This window comes from Vitis vinifera, chromosome 16, assembly GCF_030704535.1.
Source record: "Vitis vinifera cultivar Pinot Noir 40024 chromosome 16, ASM3070453v1".
Classification (NCBI taxonomy): Eukaryota; Viridiplantae; Streptophyta; class Magnoliopsida; order Vitales; family Vitaceae; genus Vitis; species Vitis vinifera.
Window position 1 is genome coordinate 21,957,060 of NC_081820.1, and position 18,909 is coordinate 21,975,968.

The 18,909-nt window shown below is 34.2% G+C and overlaps 4 protein-coding genes across 6 annotated transcripts; all 4 read left to right on the forward strand.

Moving 5' to 3' along the window:
- The first annotated feature begins 207 nt into the window (after positions 1–207).
- On the forward strand, positions 208–3,856 carry LOC100267733 (receptor-like protein EIX2). Of its 2 annotated transcripts, none has more exons than XM_010664457.3 (3): positions 208–3,092; positions 3,205–3,311; positions 3,647–3,856. In XM_010664457.3, the coding sequence occupies exons 1-2, from the start codon at positions 239–241 to the stop codon at positions 3,294–3,296; spliced, it is 2,946 nt and encodes a 981-aa protein (XP_010662759.1). In that variant the 5' UTR covers positions 208–238; the 3' UTR covers positions 3,297–3,311; positions 3,647–3,856. The 2 variants fall into 2 exon arrangements, with proteins under 2 accessions (XP_010662759.1, XP_002268320.3); XM_002268284.5 differs by having other exon boundaries at positions 3,232–3,311.
- LOC132255311 (uncharacterized) lies at positions 3,514–6,440 on the forward strand. The gene is made up of 6 exons (XM_059743403.1): positions 3,514–3,523; positions 3,647–3,714; positions 4,996–5,298; positions 5,403–5,467; positions 5,546–5,756; positions 5,853–6,440. The coding sequence occupies exons 1-6, from the start codon at positions 3,514–3,516 to the stop codon at positions 6,207–6,209; spliced, it is 1,014 nt and encodes a 337-aa protein (XP_059599386.1). The 3' UTR covers positions 6,210–6,440.
- A 1,383-nt stretch (positions 6,441–7,823) lies between these two features.
- On the forward strand, positions 7,824–12,005 carry LOC100257448 (receptor-like protein EIX2). Its single transcript, XM_010664458.3, has 4 exons — positions 7,824–7,933; positions 8,572–11,266; positions 11,447–11,531; positions 11,720–12,005. The coding sequence occupies exons 2-3, from the start codon at positions 8,626–8,628 to the stop codon at positions 11,506–11,508; spliced, it is 2,703 nt and encodes a 900-aa protein (XP_010662760.1). The 5' UTR covers positions 7,824–7,933; positions 8,572–8,625; the 3' UTR covers positions 11,509–11,531; positions 11,720–12,005.
- Positions 12,006–14,584: 2,579 nt separating this feature from the next.
- Positions 14,585–16,880, forward strand: LOC104882202 (receptor-like protein EIX2). 2 transcript variants are annotated; one of them, XM_010664452.3, is made up of 3 exons: positions 14,585–16,117; positions 16,229–16,335; positions 16,671–16,880. In XM_010664452.3, the coding sequence occupies exons 1-2, from the start codon at positions 14,617–14,619 to the stop codon at positions 16,318–16,320; spliced, it is 1,593 nt and encodes a 530-aa protein (XP_010662754.2). In that variant the 5' UTR covers positions 14,585–14,616; the 3' UTR covers positions 16,321–16,335; positions 16,671–16,880. The 2 variants fall into 2 exon arrangements, with proteins under 2 accessions (XP_010662754.2, XP_010662755.2); XM_010664453.3 differs by having other exon boundaries at positions 14,591–16,117; positions 16,256–16,335.
- Positions 16,881–18,909: the final 2,029 nt, after the last annotated feature.

Sequence of the window (18,909 nt, forward strand, 5' to 3'; positions counted from 1 at the left end):
TTAAATATATATTTTATTTTCCTTCTATCTATTTCCTTATATTTTCCTCAGAAATTTTCTGTGAATAAACATAACCAAAGTATTTAACAATTTATTGCTCAAATAGGCTAAGGATTTTTTATTTTTATTTATTTTTAAACATTTAAGATGCTTTTTTTAAGCGATGACATAGTTTTAATATAACATTTGCAGAATATGGGACTAGACATGAGGCCAAACGCCCTTTAAATACTCCCACATGAGAGTAGGTAGTATGACCCTTGCTTTTCCTTGCCTGTGCTCTGCTTCTACTTCTGCAATCATGAGAAACTCCAATTCAATCATGGTGTTTCTCTTGTTAGCCATCTTAAGCTTATGCAAACCAAACTCCTTGGCCTGCAATGAAAAGGAGAAACAGGCCCTTCTCCGCTTCAAACAAGCTCTCACCGATCCTGCAAACAGCCTCTCTTCTTGGTCTCTCACTGAAGACTGTTGTGGATGGGCAGGTGTCCGCTGCAACAACGTGTCTGGTCGCGTAGTTGAGCTCCATCTCGGTAATTCATACGACCCTTATGCTGTTAAATTCAATGGCAGGTCTGCTTTGGGAGGTGAGATTAGTCCTGCTTTGCTAGAGTTGGAACATTTGAATTTCTTGGATTTGAGCACAAATGATTTTGGAGGTGCTCCCATTCCTAGTTTCCTTGGCTCTATGAGGAGTCTAAGACATCTTGACCTCTGGGGTGCTTCATTTGGTGGCCTAATACCTCATCAGCTTGGAAATCTCTCAAGCCTTCGCCACCTTGACCTAGGAGGAAATTCTGGGCTTCATGTTGACAATTTTAGTTGGATTTCTCTTCTTTCTTCCTTGGTATCCTTGGACATGACTTGGATTGACCTTCACAGGGATGCTCATTGGCTTGATTCTGTAAGTCTGCTCGCTTCCCTTTCAGAGCTAATCTTGCCCAATTGTCAACTTAATAACATGATTTCATCACTTGGGTTTGTCAATTTTACATCTCTCACAGTCCTGTATCTTCCTTCTAACAACTTCAATCACAACATGCCAAGTTGGTTGTTTAATCTCAGTAGTCTTTCATCTCTGGACCTGAGTGACAATTCTCTACAGGGTCAGATTCCGAGCACCATATCAAATCTTCAGAACATACACTATCTAAATTTATCAGTCAATATGTTAACAGGGCAAATTCCAGACTCTTCAGGGCAGCTCAAACATCTAACACTTGTTTCACTTTTTTCTAATTTCTTATGTGGCCCTATTCCTTCACGGTTGGGAAACCTATCATCCTTGTCTCGGCTATATCTTGATCAAAATAAGTTAGATGGCTCTATTCCTTCCTCGTTGGGAAACCTATCATCCTTGTCTTACTTATATCTTTATAGTAATAAGTTAAATGGCACTGTTCCAAGGAATCTGGGACTTCTTTCAAATTTGGTGACACTTTACATCGCAAACAACTCCATAGAAGGAACAGTGTCGGAAGTACATTTTGCCAAACTCTCCAAGTTGAAGTACTTAGCCATGTCTTTTACATCTGTTGTATTCAATGTGAGCCATAACTGGATTCCTCCTTTTCAACTTGAATACTTAGGAATGGCTTTTTGCAAGATGGGTCCCAGGTTTCCTCTATGGCTACAAACACAAAGATCCCTTCAGATTTTAGAGTTGTTCGAGGCAGGAATTGTGGACACAGCTCCAAAGTGGTTCTGGAAGTGGGCTTCACATATTCAAATTATCAATCTTGGTTATAACCAGATAAGCGGAGATTTATCCCAAGTTCTGCTAAATAGTACTATCTTCTCTGTAGATTCTAATTGCTTCACGGGTCAACTACCACATTTGTCACCAAATGTTGTAGCGTTGGATATAGGCAATAATTCATTATCCGGACAGATTTCCTCTTTCTTGTGCCAAGAGATGAATGGAAGAAGCAAACTGGAGATGCTCTACATACCATATAACGCTTTGTCAGGGGAACTTCCTCATTGTTTGCTGCACTGGCAATCTTTGAGTCATTTAAACTTGGGAAGCAACAATCTATCAGGTAAAATTCCTGAATTGATTGGCTCTTTATTTTCTCTCAAGGCATTGCATTTGCACAATAATAGCTTTTCAGGAGGTATACCATTGTCACTCAGAAACTGCACATTTTTGGGCCTCATAGATTTTGGTGGAAATAAACTTACCGGAAACATACCTAGCTGGATAGGAGAAAGAACACATCTAATGGTTCTACGGTTAAGATCTAATGAATTCGTTGGGGATATTCCTCCACAGATATGCCGACTTTCTTCTCTTATAGTGTTGGATCTTGCTGATAACAGGTTGTCTGGATTCATACCAAAGTGCTTGAAAAATATCCGTGCAATGGCTACAGGTCCCAGTCCAATTGATGATAAATTTAATGCTTTAACAGATCATACAATTTACACTCCATACATAGAGGATCTTTTGTTGATCATTAAAGGCAGGGAATCAAGATACGGTAGTATCCTTCCATTAGTGAGGATAGTCGATCTTTCTAGTAACAATTTGTCAGGAGCAATCCCTTCTGAAATCTCTAGTCTTTTTGGATTGCAGTCTTTGAACTTCTCTCGAAATAATTTAATGGGAAGGATACCAGAGAAAATCGGGGTTATTGGATATTTAGAGTCTCTAGATCTCTCGAACAACCATCTTTCGGGTGAAATTCCTCAAAGCATCATTAATTTGACATTTCTTAGTCACTTGGACTTGTCATACAACAATTTCTCTGGAAGAATTCCTTCAAGCACACAGCTCCAGAGCTTTGATGCTCTTGATTTCATTGGCAACCCTGAACTTTGTGGAGCTCCTCTCTTGAAAAACTGCACAGAGAATGAAGATCCGAATCCCAGTGATGAAAATGGAGACGGCTTCGAAAGATCATGGTTTTATATTGGTATGGCAACTGGATTCATAGTGAGCTTTTGGGGAGTCTCTGGTGCTCTTCTATGCAAGAGAGCTTGGAGGCATGCTTACTTCAAGTTCCTTGACAACATCAAAGACCGGGTTTATTTGGCGACAGTGCTAAAATTGAGCTGGCTTCGCTACCATTTCAGAAGATACCGCATCAGTAAGTGAAAGATATAGATTTTCCATCTTTCTCTCATTCATTTATTCAAATGCTTCAGCCAGAGTACTTTGTTTTCAAATACAAACATTAACCTACTATGACCAAATTTCAGGAATAAAATGGAATTCGATTTTGACAGGTTTGAGATGTCCAAGGAGCTACAAACAGGAAAGAATGGAGGAAAGAGGTAGTGGTGAATCTTAAGAAAAACATGTCCAGGTGAAGTGCCTTCTTAGCTCTTAATCTAGACCTGCCACTTGCTTGTTATATATAGTAGTAGTCTTCCAAAGCTTTTAAGCTCACTAAATGAATTATGACTTACAAATATTTTTCATCAGCATATGCAAAAGGATAATGCTCACAGAATAGGAGGGGATAGGTGAAAGATCATGGAGAAGAACTATATATATATATTTTTATGATGGAATCGTGTAACCACTTGGAATATTTTTGTCCTGAACATTCATCATGGGCTCATCCCTAAGAATGTCAATCATATAATAGACATGCTCTACATATTATAGTTGTTTAAGCTTGTTCCAAATATGTTTCAGGGTGCAGTACATACTTCAATGGCGTGGTGGAAAGATCTGTACTCAAGTGTAATGTACTTGGAATTGCTGTAATTTATAAACTTTATTGATGTTCTTGTTCATCATGATGTAGTTGCTACTCTTTTATTTCCTGTTGTATCCTAATCACTGCTACTTGGTCATGGGTTGTTATATCATAATAAAGTCAACATGTGGTGTGTTTTAACGTAATATTCTAAGGTACCAACTTCATACCTTATTAAACTTGCAATTCTAGCCCTTCAATTAATAAAAGACCCTTCAGTAGTTGTGTTCAACCATAATGTCAGTTGCTTGCCATTTTAATGTGAGGTGAAGCTAAGACCCAGGGGCAATAACATTTTATTTCTCTTATTTTGTCTTTAGGTTCCATTTGGATGGATTTTTTTTTCTTTTTTAATTTTTCTTAATTAGTCATCATTAAAATTAGCAATATATCATTTTGAATATATAGAATTATATATATTCAACTAAATACAAATAAAGACAAAACATTTTAAAATATGTGAACAAAATAAAGTTACACATTCACAATTTCATAATATAAATTTATCTTAAAAATGAAGACATATCAGTATGGAGTGGAGAGACTAGTTATATACATTGTTTGGAATTGGCTCCGAGATTCAACCTATGAGACTCAAAAGTTGTTTCTCCTTTACCTGCACATCAATTAAAAGATAATAATGTAATATATCTTTAGAAACTTTTAGGCTATGTTGAGTTTCCAAGAAATTTGAAAGAAAATATAAAGAAAAAAAAAATAAAATAAAAAATAGATTTAAAAAGAATAAATTATTTTTATATGTTATTTTAAATTTATTTATCTTATTTTAACTCTTTGATACAGAAATTAAATAATTTAAAAATAAATAAAATTTTAATTAATTTGAACTATATTTAATTTTTTTTAATATTTTTTCATAGGATATTCGAATACGAAAAAAATCATTTTCTTTAACATTTTCTTTAGATTTCTCATCCTTGTTTTTTTTTTTGAAGTACCTAGACATGGTAAAGGTTGACCTTCACAAGGAAGTCCATTGGCTTGAATCCATGTGTATGTTTCTTCTCTTTCAGAGTTGCATTTGTTGGGATATCACTTGATAGAAAAATGGTTTCATCTCTCAGGTATATCAATTTCACATCTCTCACTTTCCTTGATGTTTCTAAGAACAATTTTAATAAAAGAAAATGCCAAATTGGTTTTTTAATTTTGTTACTAAAGATTTTAAGTCTTATCAAATATCAGAGTCCTTGGGCAATTCAAATATCTAGAATATCTTGATCTTTTCTCTTGAAGTGTAGTTCTCCGCAATTCAAGGATGTAGGAATTGATTGGGTACTCTGGAAAATTCCTTTTTATTAACTTAACATTCTCATTTTTGGTATTAGCTACATGGTTCATTACTTATAGATACACTCATGAATTGGATTATAGGCCAGAAATCAATATAAAGCCATGGGAATCATTGTTGAAGGACCTAAAAGAAGGCAACAAGAGGAGCAGGTGGATGGAAAGGGAACCCTATGCTTACTGGAAGGGAAATCCAGCGGTAGCTGCAACCAGGCTAGACCTCCTCAAATGTAATGTTTCAGATAAACAGGACTGGAATGCCCGAGTCTATACCCAGGTAGCCACTTATGTTTATCGTTAGTTTCACCTTTGATAAAGACTGCATCACCAACTAGACAGCATAAAAGCAAAAATCAGTTTTCGGTTTTGCATCTTATGTAGGATTGGATTCGAGAATCACAAGAAGGTTACAAACAATCAGATTTAGCAAGCCAATGCATTCATAGGTAAACCATCTTTCTTTTTTCATTAATCTTATTTTATAGTCCCACTTTATTTTAACACATGTTCCACTGTTTATATAGGTATAAAATTTATATTGAAGGCTCTGCATGGTCTGTAAGCCAAAAGTACATTCTTGCCTGCGATTCTGTTACCTTACTAGTAAAGCCTCATTACTACGATTTCTTCACGAGGAGTTTGATGCCGGTGCACCACTATTGGCCCATAAGGGAGGATGACAAGTGCAGATCAATTAAGTTTGCTGTTGACTGGGGCAACCGCCATAAGCAGAAGGTATGCAGAAGCTTCAATCATGTATGAAATAATCTAGGGTATAACACTTTTCATCCTCTGATATCTTACATTAATTTTGTTATTGATTTATAATAGGCACAGTCCATTGGGAAGGCAGCCAGTGATTTCATCCAAGAGGACTTGAAGATGGACAACGTGTATGACTACATGTTTCATCTTTTAAATGAATATGCTAAGCTGTTGAAGTTCAAGCCCACTGTGCCTGAAAAAGCTGTGGAGCTATGTTCAGAGAGAATGGGTTGTGGTGCAGAAGGATTAAAGAAGAAGTTTATGATGGAATCCATGGTGAAGTATCCCATGGATGCAAGCCCATGCACCATGCCTCCCCCCTTCAGTCCTCTAGAGCTTCAAACTTTTCTCAACAGAAAAGTAAATTCAATAAAACAAGTGGAGGCCTGGGAGAAGAAATTTTGGGAGAATCAAAATACATAGACATTTTCTCTTAATTTTGCTCATAATCACGATCAACATATATAATGTTTATGATATATATGAGACAAATGTATTTAGCCTCGATTCTCGTGATACGTACCATATATATCATATTCCTTTTTGGAGTTATTTAATTATAGGTAGGGATAAACATGGAAGAAAAAACTATATCTTAATAAGTTATATACTTAATTCAAGAATAAATGTATTTGTGTTGTTCCCTTTTATTCACATTCCTTGTCAAATCTTTCTTAGGATAACACTTATCAGACATACATTTGTTCCACTGCCTACAGCTTGCATAGGAGAAATCTCAATGCATAAGAATAAGGCCTTGTTTGGCTGCTGGTCTTGGACGCCTATCCTCAATGGCTACTAGGGGATGCTGATCTTCTTCTCAATCCAACAATTGAAAAGTCAAGTTTTGAGAGTTTTGGAAGCGGGAAGACAAAAACTTAAAACTGTTTTTAATGTGGTATTTATAAGATACAAATACCCAATGAACTCAAACTAGAATTTCCAAATCAGTGAACTAAATGACTACTAAAAAATAATTTGCATGTGACAATATTGAAGAAAATTCTTAATTTATCTTTCAAATTTAAGTTAAATGATGGGTACAAAATTAAGAATTAGCCATTAAGTCATTAGTCATGAGAAGTTTGTCTCCATGCGTATATTAGGAGCATCTTAAAAGAGATGGTTTTGGCCCTGAGTTTGAGAAAGCTCTTGCTTTCTGATAGTTAATTTTGTTTGAGGTGCTCCAAAACCAATAATGAAAGCAAAAACCATTAAGGAAAATGGTTTTTAATTTATTATAAAACCTAGTAAAATAAATAATATATAATTAAATTAATTAGAGACTTATATATTTTATAATTTACTCAGAACTAGAATAAATGAAATAAATTTGAAATATCATATAAAAATAATTTATTGATTTTAAATATTATTTTTATTTTAATATATAATTAAATTAATTAGAGACATATTTTATAATTTACTCTTTATATAGAAGAGTTAGAATAAATGAAATAAATTTGAAATATCATACAAAAATAATTTACCGATCCTTAAATAACATTTTTTTTTCTTTTACCTTTTTTCTTTTTTTCTTGCAATCTTTGCTCCCTAATTTTTTCACGTATTTTCACTCAAACGTAACATAAAAGTAGATGTGTATCATGAGCTTATAATGCATCCTTGCAAATTTATATTGCATAGTAGAGATAAAAAGATTTTCTTTTGTTGCGGTGAATATATATATATAAAATGATTTGATTTTTACAATTATGTTCCCACGAGTTTTATTTTGGTTTTATTTGAAAATGGTTTTTAAATTTATTTTATTTTAATAGAATAAAAATGATAAATCAAGGAATTTTTTAGCACATTCCTAGCTCCGCCACCGATGATAGGTGCTACTAACTTGTTTTCTTGTTATATGGTCATAAACTAAGCATTAGTATATTTTCATAGATATTTTTTGCAGTTATTTGAACTAATAAAACAGCCACTTAGAAGATTCCAAACCATAATGACTCAGTTTGGCAAGGAAATGGGAAAGCTAGGATGGATGGTGGTGCTTTAGCCCCCATCACCATTGAAGTATTTATACAAGTGGCCGGGACTTGGGAGGAGCACAAGCTTTTCAAAGCAAAAGAAATTTCTTTCAGATATTAAATAATTGAAGTAAAGAGAGATCTTGATCACAAGTCTTGAAAGTTAGTTTATATGCGTTTACCCCGTAGTCTAAGTCCACATGTTTGAACGGTGTCCAACTAAGACCACTTGTTTGAATGGTGTCCAATTAATTGCTTTACTTTATTGTTCCCTTCGAGTGGCAGTCCATTTGGACAAATTCAAAGGAGCCTTACGTTTTTCACTTACATTTATGTCATGGAGGATGCAGAAAATGCATCAAAGTAATTGATATTGGAGGAAAATCATCTTCTATGAAGTAGTAAAATATTGGTTAAAAGAAAAAACTGATCTTTGTGTTCTCTGTGGAATTTTGACTGGACAAAATATGAGAGCCCTTGCAATGATTGTTATATGTTGAAAGATGTTTCAAATTTCTACTTGGAGTTAATATTTTTTTTTGTAATTTTTTTTTATATTCATATCTCATTGTAATATTAGATTTTAATATAAAATAAATAAAATAATTAAAATATATTTATTAATATTATAGATCATGATAAGAAAAAGTTATGAAATAAATATCAACTTGGAAATATCATACCTACTGAGAGGATGTATGGGAGACACGTAGGGGAGGAATAAACTGCATTTCGTTTTTGTCATCCCTAATATTTGGAATGAATCTAACTTTTGGATTGTTTTATGTCCGCTGGAGCAGCAATATACGTATTTCCTTCTTTGAACTCTTCCTCTACTGGGTTGTTCAGCAATCATGAGAAAATTGAAAGCAATTCTAGGTGTTCTCTTGCTTTGGTTTCTGTGCTCAACAATTTTAAGGTCATGCAGGGCAAACAACTTGGTTTGTAATGAAAAGGAGAAACAAGCCCTTCTGAGCTTCAAACACGCTCTTCTTCACCCTGCAAACCAGCTGTCTTCTTGGTCTATTAAAGAAGACTGTTGTGGATGGCGAGGAGTCCACTGTAGCAATGTGACTGCTCGAGTTCTCAAGCTCGAACTGGCTGATATGAATTTGGGAGGTGAGATTAGTCCTGCTTTGCTCAAATTAGAATTTTTGGATCACTTAGACTTGAGCTCGAATGATTTTAGAGGTTCTCCCTTTCCAAGTTTTTTGGGTTCCATGGGGAGTCTAAAATTTCTGGACCTCTCCTATACTTATTTTGGTGGACTAGCTCCTCCTCAGCTTGGAAATCTCTCCAAACTTCTCCACCTGAATCTGGGACATAGTGGGCTTTATGTTGAAAACTTGAATTGGATTTCTCATCTTTCTTCTTTGAAATACTTATACATGGATGGGATTGACCTTCATAGGGGACGCCATTGGCTTGAACCCATAGGTATGCTCCCTTCCCTTTTAGAGCTGCACTTGTCCAATTGTCAACTTGATGGCAATATGACTTCATCTCTCGGGTATGTCAATTTCACATCTCTCACAGTCCTTGATCTTTCTGAGAACAAAATCAATCAAGAAATGCCAAATTGGTTGTTTAATCTCAGTAGTCTTGCTTCTTTAAGTCTATCAGATAATCAATTCAAGGGGCAAATTCCAGAGTCCTTGGGGCACTTCAAATATCTAGAATATCTTGATCTTTCTTCTAATTCCTTTCATGGCCCTATTCCTACATCCATAGGAAACTTATCCTCCTTGAGGGAATTAAATCTTTATTATAATCGGTTAAATGGTACTCTTCCTACGAGTATGGGGCGTCTTTCAAATTTGATGGCCTTGGCTCTGGGACATGACTCCTTGACCGGTGCTATATCAGAAGCACATTTTACAACACTTTCAAACTTGAAGACAGTACAGATATCAGAGACATCCTTATTTTTCAATGTGAAATCCAATTGGACTCCTCCTTTTCAGCTTCAATTTCTGTTAATTTCTTCTTGCAAGATAGGTCCCAAGTTTCCGGCATGGCTGCAGACCCAAAAGTCTCTTTCCTATCTAGACTTTTCCGCGTCAGGAATTGAGGACACAGCTCCGAACTGGTTCTGGAAGTTCGCCTCATACATCCAACAGATCCATCTCTCTAATAACCAGATATCTGGGGACTTACTCCAAGTTGTACTAAACAATGCTATCATCGATTTGAGTTCTAATTGCTTCTCAGGTCGGTTACCATGTCTCTCTCCGAATGTTGTTGTGTTGAATATTGCTAACAATTCATTTTCGGGACCGATTTCCCCTTTCATGTGCCAAAAGATGAATGGAACAAGTCAATTGGAGGTCCTTGACATATCAATTAATGCTTTATCCGGGGAAATTTCTGATTGTTGGATGCATTGGCAATCTCTTACTCATATAAATATGGGAAGCAACAATCTATCTGGTAAAATCCCCAATTCCATGGGTTCTTTGGTTGGACTTAAAGCATTGAGCTTGCACAACAATTCCTTCTATGGAGATGTACCTTCATCACTAGAGAACTGCAAGGTTTTGGGGCTGATAAATCTAAGTGACAATAAATTTTCGGGGATTATACCCAGGTGGATTGTTGAGAGGACAACTGTAATGGTTATCCATTTAAGAACCAATAAATTCAACGGCATTATTCCTCCACAAATATGTCAACTTTCTTCTCTTATAGTATTGGATTTAGCTGATAATAGTCTATCAGGAGAGATACCGAAGTGCTTGAATAATTTCAGTGCTATGGCTGAAGGACCTATCCGGGGTCAGTATGATATTTTGTATGATGCTTTGGAAGCAGAGTATGATTATGAATCTTACATGGAAAGTCTTGTTTTAGATATAAAGGGGAGGGAATCAGAGTATAAAGAGATTCTTAAATATGTTAGGGCCATCGACCTTTCAAGTAACAATTTATCAGGATCAATCCCAGTTGAAATCTTTAGTCTCTCCGGATTGCAACTTCTAAACTTATCTTGCAATCATTTAAGGGGAATGATATCAGCGAAAATTGGAGGCATGGAATACTTAGAATCTTTGGATCTCTCTAGAAACCATCTTTCAGGTGAAATTCCTCAAAGCATTGCCAATTTAACATTTCTTAGTTATCTGAACGTGTCGTACAACAAATTTTCTGGAAAAATTCCTTCAAGTACCCAGCTTCAAAGCTTGGATCCACTTTATTTCTTTGGCAATGCTGAACTGTGTGGAGCTCCTCTTTCGAAAAATTGCACAAAAGATGAAGAGCCTCAAGATACAAACACCAATGAAGAAAGTGGAGAACATCCTGAAATCGCATGGTTTTACATTGGCATGGGAACAGGATTTGTTGTGGGGTTCTGGGGAGTTTGTGGAGCTCTCTTTTTCAAAAGATCTTGGAGGCATGCTTATTTTCGGGTTCTTGATGACATGAAAGACAGGGTCTATGTGGTTATAGCATTAAGGTTGAAATGGTTGCAAAACAACCTGAGAAGATACTTTCTCGGTAAGGGGAAAAAAAAACATATTTTCATTACCTCATGTAAAGTTTTGCTTCAAATTCAATTTTCCTCTAAACACTCATTTGTTCTTGTCGATGCTGTAGGTTCTGCCATTTTATCCCTGTTTCATCGTGTACTTAATTGAATGTATTTGTCTCAGACGACATGAATTTTGTTTTTGACAGATTTACGATGTTTAAGGGGTCGCAGCGAAAGAGAGAAGGTAATGGATGGTGGTGGAACTTGAAGAAACTGGGGAAAACATTCCAGGTGGATGTCTTCTTAACCCTTTTAACCCGATATTTTCTTATTGTACTAGTGTTCTGATGCCTCTAAAATGAAAGAAGAGGAGAAGATTGAAGAAGAAAAGTAACTTGTCATTTCAAAATTTGTATTATTCCATTGCCAAACTAAACCTTTCTATTAGTTCATTATAACCTGGTTTTAAATATTTGCAGGGAGCACATAACCTCATCAAGGTGACATGTTTCCACAACTTCAGCACTGAGACGCCTCAAGATTTTGCTCTCAAGTCTGCAGCATTTAGAATTGCTCTTCTAATTATCAACTTGGTGGTGTTGTTATGGATATTATACTTTATTCTATGTTATTTGCTGTTATGTACGTTATACTAGCTAGGTTACTTCTTGTTATATATCATCATAAGATGAGCATTCAGATATTTTCATGGATATCATTTGCAGGTATTTCAGCTAATAAAACAGCCACTTAGAAGTTTCGAAATCATATTGACTCAGTTTTGCTAGAAATAGAGTAACAAAGAGCAAAATGAGGAAACTAAGATGGTGGTGCTTTAGCTCCATCCCCATTGAAATGTTAATAGAATTGGGATTTGGGGGAAGCACAAGCTTAATTTTCAAAGCCAAGGAAATCTTTTTCAGATATTAAATTATTGAAGTAAAGAGAGATCTTCACAAGTCTTGATAGTTTGTTTCCTAGAGTTTACCCGATGGTCTAAGTCCACAAATTTGAATGGTACTCAAAGACTTTCGAGATCAGTTGATTGACTTTATTGTTCTCTTTGAGCGGCAGTCCAACATTTGGACAAATCCAAAGGAGCCTTAAGTGCCTTTTATTATTATTATTATTATTTTAACATTTATGTCGTGGAGAATGCAGAAAATGCATCAAAGAAAGTCATTGATATGAAAACCCAGCCATTGACCCAATGTCTTGCAATTTGGAGGCAAAACACTTAAAAAAGTACATATTGGATTAACAAAATATAGGAGGAAAATCATTTTCCATGAAATAGTATATATTGGTAAAAAGAAAAAACTGATTTTTTATGTTACTTGTGGGGTTTTGATTGCAGAAAACATGAGCTTGTAACCATAAGGAGCCCTTGAATTATATTATATATATATGCCTCTGCTTCTTTTGGGGTCAGTTGAATAACTTTAGGTTAAATCTAGTTTTTGAAAAATTTGAGGGAAAATGTGAGAGAAAAAAAATAAAGAGGAAAAAATTATAATTCTACACCCAAAAATATACCTAAGCAAACCATAACTTTCAAGTAATCAATTATATGAACTCAACGGGCCCCCCACTTGTTTTAAACATTGATTATATGACATTAAATTCTTGCATTTTGGGTCACAATTTCTCCCTTGGTAAAAGTCATATTTATGGAGGTCTTGGGAAGTTTGTCTCCATGCGTTTACCATGAACTATAAGTCCTTGTATTTGATAGTAGTGAAGACTTTGGGGTTAGTTGATTAACTTTATGCTAGGTTTGGTTTTTAGAAAATTTGAGAGGGAATGCATAGGAAATAAATATAAGGGAAAAAAAATTGTCATTCTAAACCTAGAAATCTGCATTAGCAAATCCATAGCTTTCAAGTAATCAACTATATGAACTCAAAGGGCCCCTCCACGTGTTTTAAACATCAATTATATGGCATTAAATTCTTGCATTTTGGATTGCTTGGCATGAGTCATCTTTTGTGGAGGTCTTAGGAAGTTTGTCACCATGCGTTTATCGTGAACTATAAATCATTGTATTTAATTATAGTAAAGACTTTTGGGATCAGTTGAATGACTTTAAGGTTAAGTTTGATTTTTGGAAATTTGAGGGAGAATGGGAGGGAAATAAAATAGTGAGGGGAAATTGTCATTTTGCGTCATCTTTATGGAAGTCTTAGGAAGTTTGTCTTCATGTGTTTACCATGAACTACAAGTCTTTGTATTTGATAATTGTGAAGACTTTTGGATTAGTTGATTAACTTTAGGTTAGGTATGGTTTTTGGAAAACTTGAGAGGGCATTGGAAATAAATACAAAGAAAAAAAATTGTCATTCTAAACTTAGAAATTTGCATTAGAAAACCCATAGCTTTCAAGTAATCAACTATATGAACTTAAAGGCCCCTCCACTTGTTTTAAACATGTATTATGTGGCATTAAAATATTACATTTTGGATCACAATTTCTCCCTTGGCATAAGTCATCTTTATGGAGGTCTTGGGCAGTTTGTCTCTATGCATTTACCATGAACTATAAGTCCTTGCATTTGATAATAGTGAAGACTTTGCGTTTAGTTGATTAACTTTAGGCTAAGTTTGGTTTTTGAAAAATTTGAGGGAGAATGGAAGGGAAAGAAATTAGTGAGGAACAATTGTCATTCTACTTTAGCAAACCACAACTTTTAAGTAATCAATTATATGAACTCAAAAGGCCCCTCTACTTGTTTTAAACATTGATTGTATGACATTAAGTTCTTGCATTTTGGATCCCAGTTTCTCCCTTGGCATGAGTCATCTTTTTTGAGGTCTTGTAAAATTTGTCTTGATGCATTTACATGGACTATAAGTCCTTGTATTTGGATAATAGTGAAGATTTTGGGGGGCAGTTGATTACCTTTAGGCTAAGTTTGGTTTTTGTAAATATAAGGGAGAATGTGAAGGAAAGAAAATAAAGAGGAAAATATAAGGAAAGAAAAAGTGAAAAAAAAAATTGAAACCAATTAATTATTTTAGAAGGTTAATTTCATTCATCTTCTTTATGGTTTTGGATAGAAACATCTAACCCTTATTGGTTTAAAATTTCATTAAATACCTTTTATATTTTTTTTATTTATAATTTTTATTCACCTTATCTTTTACTGAAAATAAGAGAAGTATTTGATAAAATTCAAACCAATGGGGTCAAATGATTTTCTTTTATATTTTTCATCGTAAAACTAAATACAAAAAATTAGTTTCCTTAATATTTTTGCTCATATCAAGGAAGCACGAACAACCTCTAACAAGTGCCGATTTTTCCATTCAGCGACTCCATTTTGCTGGGGTGTATTGGAACAAGTAGTCTGATAAATGATACCATGTTCTTCCAGGAATGGGTTTTTGCAAGATGGGTCCCAGGTTTCCTCTATGGCTACAAACACAAAGATCCCTGCAGATTTTAGAGTTGTACGAGGCAGGAATTGTGGACACAGCTCCAAAGTGGTTCTGGAAGTGGGCTTCACATCTTCAAACTATCAATCTTGATCATAACCAGATAAGTGGAGATTTATCCCAAGTTCTGCTAAATAGTACTATCTTCTCTATAAATTCTAATTGCTTCACGGGTCAATTACCACATTTGTCACCAAATGTTGTTGCGTTGCGTATGTCCAATAATTCATTATCCGGACAGATTTCCTCTTTCTTGTGCCAAAAGATGAATGGAAGAAGCAAACTGGAGATACTCTACATACCATATAACGCTTTGTCAGGGGAACTTCCTCATTGTTTGCTGCACTGGCAATCTTTGACTCATTTAAACTTGGGAAGCAACAATCTATCAGGTAAAATTCCTGAATTGATTGGCTCTTTATTTTCTCTCAAGGCATTGCATTTGCACAATAATAGCTTTTCAGGAGGTATACCATTGTCACTCAGAAACTGCACATTTTTGGGCCTCATAGATTTTGCTGGAAATAAACTTACCGGAAACATACCTAGCTGGATAGGAGAAAGAACACATCTAATGGTTCTACGGTTAAGATCCAATGAATTCTTTGGGGATATTCCTCCACAGATATGCCGACTTTCTTCTCTTATAGTATTGGATCTTGCTGATAACAGGTTATCTGGATTCATACCGAAGTGCTTGAAAAATATCAGTGCAATGGCTACAAGTCCCAGTCCAATTGATGATAAATTTAATGCTTTAAAATATCATATAATTTACATTCGATACACAGAGAATATTTTGTTGGTCATTAAAGGCAGGGAATCAAGATACGGTAGTATCCTTCCATTAGTGAGGATAGTCGACCTTTCAAGTAACAATTTGTCAGGAGGAATCCCTTCTGAAATCTATAGTCTTTTTGGATTGCAGTCTTTGAACTTGTCTCGAAATAATTTAATGGGAAGGATGCCAGAGAAAATCGGGGTTATTGGATATTTAGAGTCTCTAGATCTCTCGAACAACCATCTTTCGGGTGAAATTCCTCAAAGCATCATTAATTTGACATTTCTTAGTCACTTGGACTTGTCATACAACAATTTCTCTGGAAGAATTCCTTCAAGCACACAGCTTCAGAGCTTTGATGCTCTTGATTTCATTGGCAACCCTGAACTTTGTGGAGCTCCTCTCTTGAAAAACTGCACAGAGAATGAAAATCCGAATCCCAGTGATGAAAATGGAGACGGCTTCGAAAGATCATGGTTTTATATTGGTATGGGAACTGGATTCATAGTGAGCTTTTGGGGAGTCTGTGGTGCTCTTCTATGCAAGAGAGCTTGGAGGCATGCTTACTTCAAGTTCCTTGACAACATCAAAGACCGGGTTTATTTGGCGACAGTGCTAAAACTGAGCTGGCTCCGCTACCATTTCAGAAGATACCGCATCAGTAAGTGAAAGATATAGGTTTTCCATCTTCCTCTCATTCATTTATTCAAATGCTTCAGCAGAGTACTTCGTTTTCAAATACAAACATTAACCCACTATGACCAAATTTCAGGAATAAAATGGAATTCGATTTTGACAGGTTTGAGATGTCCAAGGAGCTGCAAACAGGAAAGAATGGAGGAAAGAGGTAGTGGTGAATCTTAAGAAAAACATGTCCAGGTGAAGTGCCTTCTTAGCTCTTAATCTAGACCTGCCACTTGCTTGTTATATATAGTAGTAGTCTTCCAAAGCTTTTAAGCTCACTAAATGATCTATGACTTACAAGTATTTTTCATCAGCATATGCAAAAGGATAATGCTCACAGAATAGGAGGGGATAGGTGAAAGATCATGGAGAAGAACTATATATATATATTTTTATGATGGAATCGTGTAACCACTTGGAATATTTTTCTTCTGAACATTCATCATGGGCTCATCCCTAAGAATGTCAATCATATAATAGACATGCTCTACATATTATAGTTGTTTAAGCTTGTTCCAAATATGTTTCAGGGTGCAGTCCATACTTCAATGGCGTGGTGGAAAGATCTGTACTCAAGTGGAATGTACTTGGAATTGCAGTAATTTATCAACTTTATTGATGTTCTTGTTCATCATGATGTAGTTGCTACTCTTTTATTTCCTGTTGTATCCTAATCACTGCTACTTGGTCATGGGTTGTTATATCATAATAAAGTCAACATGTGGTGTGTTTTAACGTAATATTCTAAGGTACCAACTTCATACCTTATTAAACTTGCAATTCTAGCCCTTCAATTAATAAAAGACCCTTCAGTAGTTGTGTTCAACCATAATGTCAGTTGCTTGCCATTTTAATGTGAGGTGAAGCTAAGACCCAGGGGCAATAACATTTTATTTCTCTTATTTTGTCTTTAGGTTCCATTTGGATGGATTTTTTTTTCTTTTTTAATTTTTCTTAATTAGTCATCATTAAAATTAGCAATATATCATTTTGAATATATAGAATTATATATATTCAACTAAATACAAATAAAGACAAAACATTTTACAATTTATGAACGAAATAAAGTTACACATTCACAATTTCATAATATAAATTTATCTTTAAAAATGAAGACATATCAATATGTAGTGGAGAGACTAGTTATACACATTGTTTGGAATTGGCTCCGAGATTCAACCTACGAGACTCAAAGTTGTTTCTCCTTTACCCGCACATCGATTAAAAGATAATAATGTAATATATTTTTAGAAACTTTTAGGCTATGTTGAGTTCCCAAGAAATTTGAAAGAAAATGTGAAGAAAAAAATAAAGAGAAAAAGTAAAGAAAAAAAAAAGATTTAAAATGAATAAATTATTTTTATATGCTATTTTAAAATTATTTTTCTTATTTTAACTCTTTGATACAAAAATTAAATAATTTAAAAATAAATAAATTTTAAATTAATTTGAACTATATTTAATTTTCTTTAATATTTTTTCATGAGATATTCCAATAGGAGAAAATAATTTTCTTGAACATTTTCTTTAGATTTCTCATCTTTCTTTTTTGAAGTACCTAAACATGGTAAAAGTTGACCTTCACAAGGAAGTCCATATGCTTGAATCTATGTCTATGTTTCTTCTCTTTCAGAGTTGCACTTGTTGGCATATCACTTGATAGAAAAATGGTTTCATCTCTCAGGAATATCAATTTCACATCTCTCAATTTCCTTAATCTCTCTAAGAACAATTTCAATCAAAAAAATGCCAAATTGGTTTTTTAATCTTGGTACTAAAGATTTTAAGTCTTATCAAATATCAAAGTCCTTGGGGCAATTCAAATATCTAGAATATCTTGATCTTTTCATCGACTCTCTTTGTGGCAACATTAATCTTTCACCTATAGGAAACTTATTCTCCTTGAGCATGTTAAATTTTTTTGACAAGAGTGAGGCGTCTTGCAAATTTGATAGCCTTGGTTCTAGGAATGAAAAAAGAAAAAAAGAATTTTCTAAATAACTAATATATCTTTAAACTTTTTTATCAACATAAATAGTTCTTTTTGAGTTGATTCTAAACTTTAATATCACTTATGTTTTTTTAATTCATATCCTTCTTTGTATATAATTTACCTAGTTTTTGTTGCATCTCTATTTTTCTTAGTATTGGTAGACTTTCAAACAAAAATATTTTATTATGATAATTAATATTTTTAAAAATTTTTCCTTAGCATGAACAATTTTTTGTGTTAAGTGAATTATAAAGTTGAACTTAAGATAACTCAGGAAATGATAGTCTTCATTAATTTTATCATAATTAATTTATTCAGTTATTATAATTAAATTTATTAATTAGTTTGATTTCAAGTATGAGTAATTAATATTTGAATCATTTACATATATTTATGATTGAGGTATGATTAAAATGCTAAAACAAATTATTTTTTCTAAATTAGTCATTAACCCCAAACTAAACCATTTAAATGGGAGCAAATAACTTTCCATCATAATTGTTAACATCTCATATGTTCATTAATAATTTTTGTTGACCGGAAATTTTAGGACTTATGCCCAATTCTAGGGTGGAACCACCAACTCCCATCCAAAGTCTTAAAAGCTCAAATGTGAAAGCCTATAAATGTATGATTACAAAATGTATAATGCTTTGGTATCAAAATCTCCTTTTCCAAAATGGGTAATGCTTGCACCAAAATCTCATTTTCTGTACCATACCCACAATTTTCCACCAAGGGTAATAAGTCACATGTGAAGAAATGCTTCAGTACCA

Excerpts from the sequence above, each read along its gene's own strand:
- LOC100267733 (XM_010664457.3), top strand. The coding sequence starts at position 239 with ATGAGAGTAGGTAGTATGACCCTTGCTTTTCCTTGCCTGTGCTCTGCT. Across the intron at positions 3,093-3,204 it reads TTTCAGAAGATACCGCATCA|GAATAAAATGGAATTCGATT; the intron begins GTAAGTGAAAGA and ends ACCAAATTTCAG.
- LOC132255311 (XM_059743403.1), top strand. Across the intron at positions 5,299-5,402 it reads ATGCCCGAGTCTATACCCAG|GATTGGATTCGAGAATCACA; the intron begins GTAGCCACTTAT and ends CATCTTATGTAG. Across the intron at positions 5,468-5,545 it reads GCAAGCCAATGCATTCATAG|GTATAAAATTTATATTGAAG; the intron begins GTAAACCATCTT and ends CTGTTTATATAG.
- LOC100257448 (XM_010664458.3), top strand. The coding sequence starts at position 8,626 with ATGAGAAAATTGAAAGCAATTCTAGGTGTTCTCTTGCTTTGGTTTCTG. Across the intron at positions 11,267-11,446 it reads CCTGAGAAGATACTTTCTCG|ATTTACGATGTTTAAGGGGT; the intron begins GTAAGGGGAAAA and ends TGTTTTTGACAG.
- LOC104882202 (XM_010664452.3), top strand. The coding sequence starts at position 14,617 with ATGGGTTTTTGCAAGATGGGTCCCAGGTTTCCTCTATGGCTACAAACA. Across the intron at positions 16,118-16,228 it reads TTTCAGAAGATACCGCATCA|GAATAAAATGGAATTCGATT; the intron begins GTAAGTGAAAGA and ends ACCAAATTTCAG.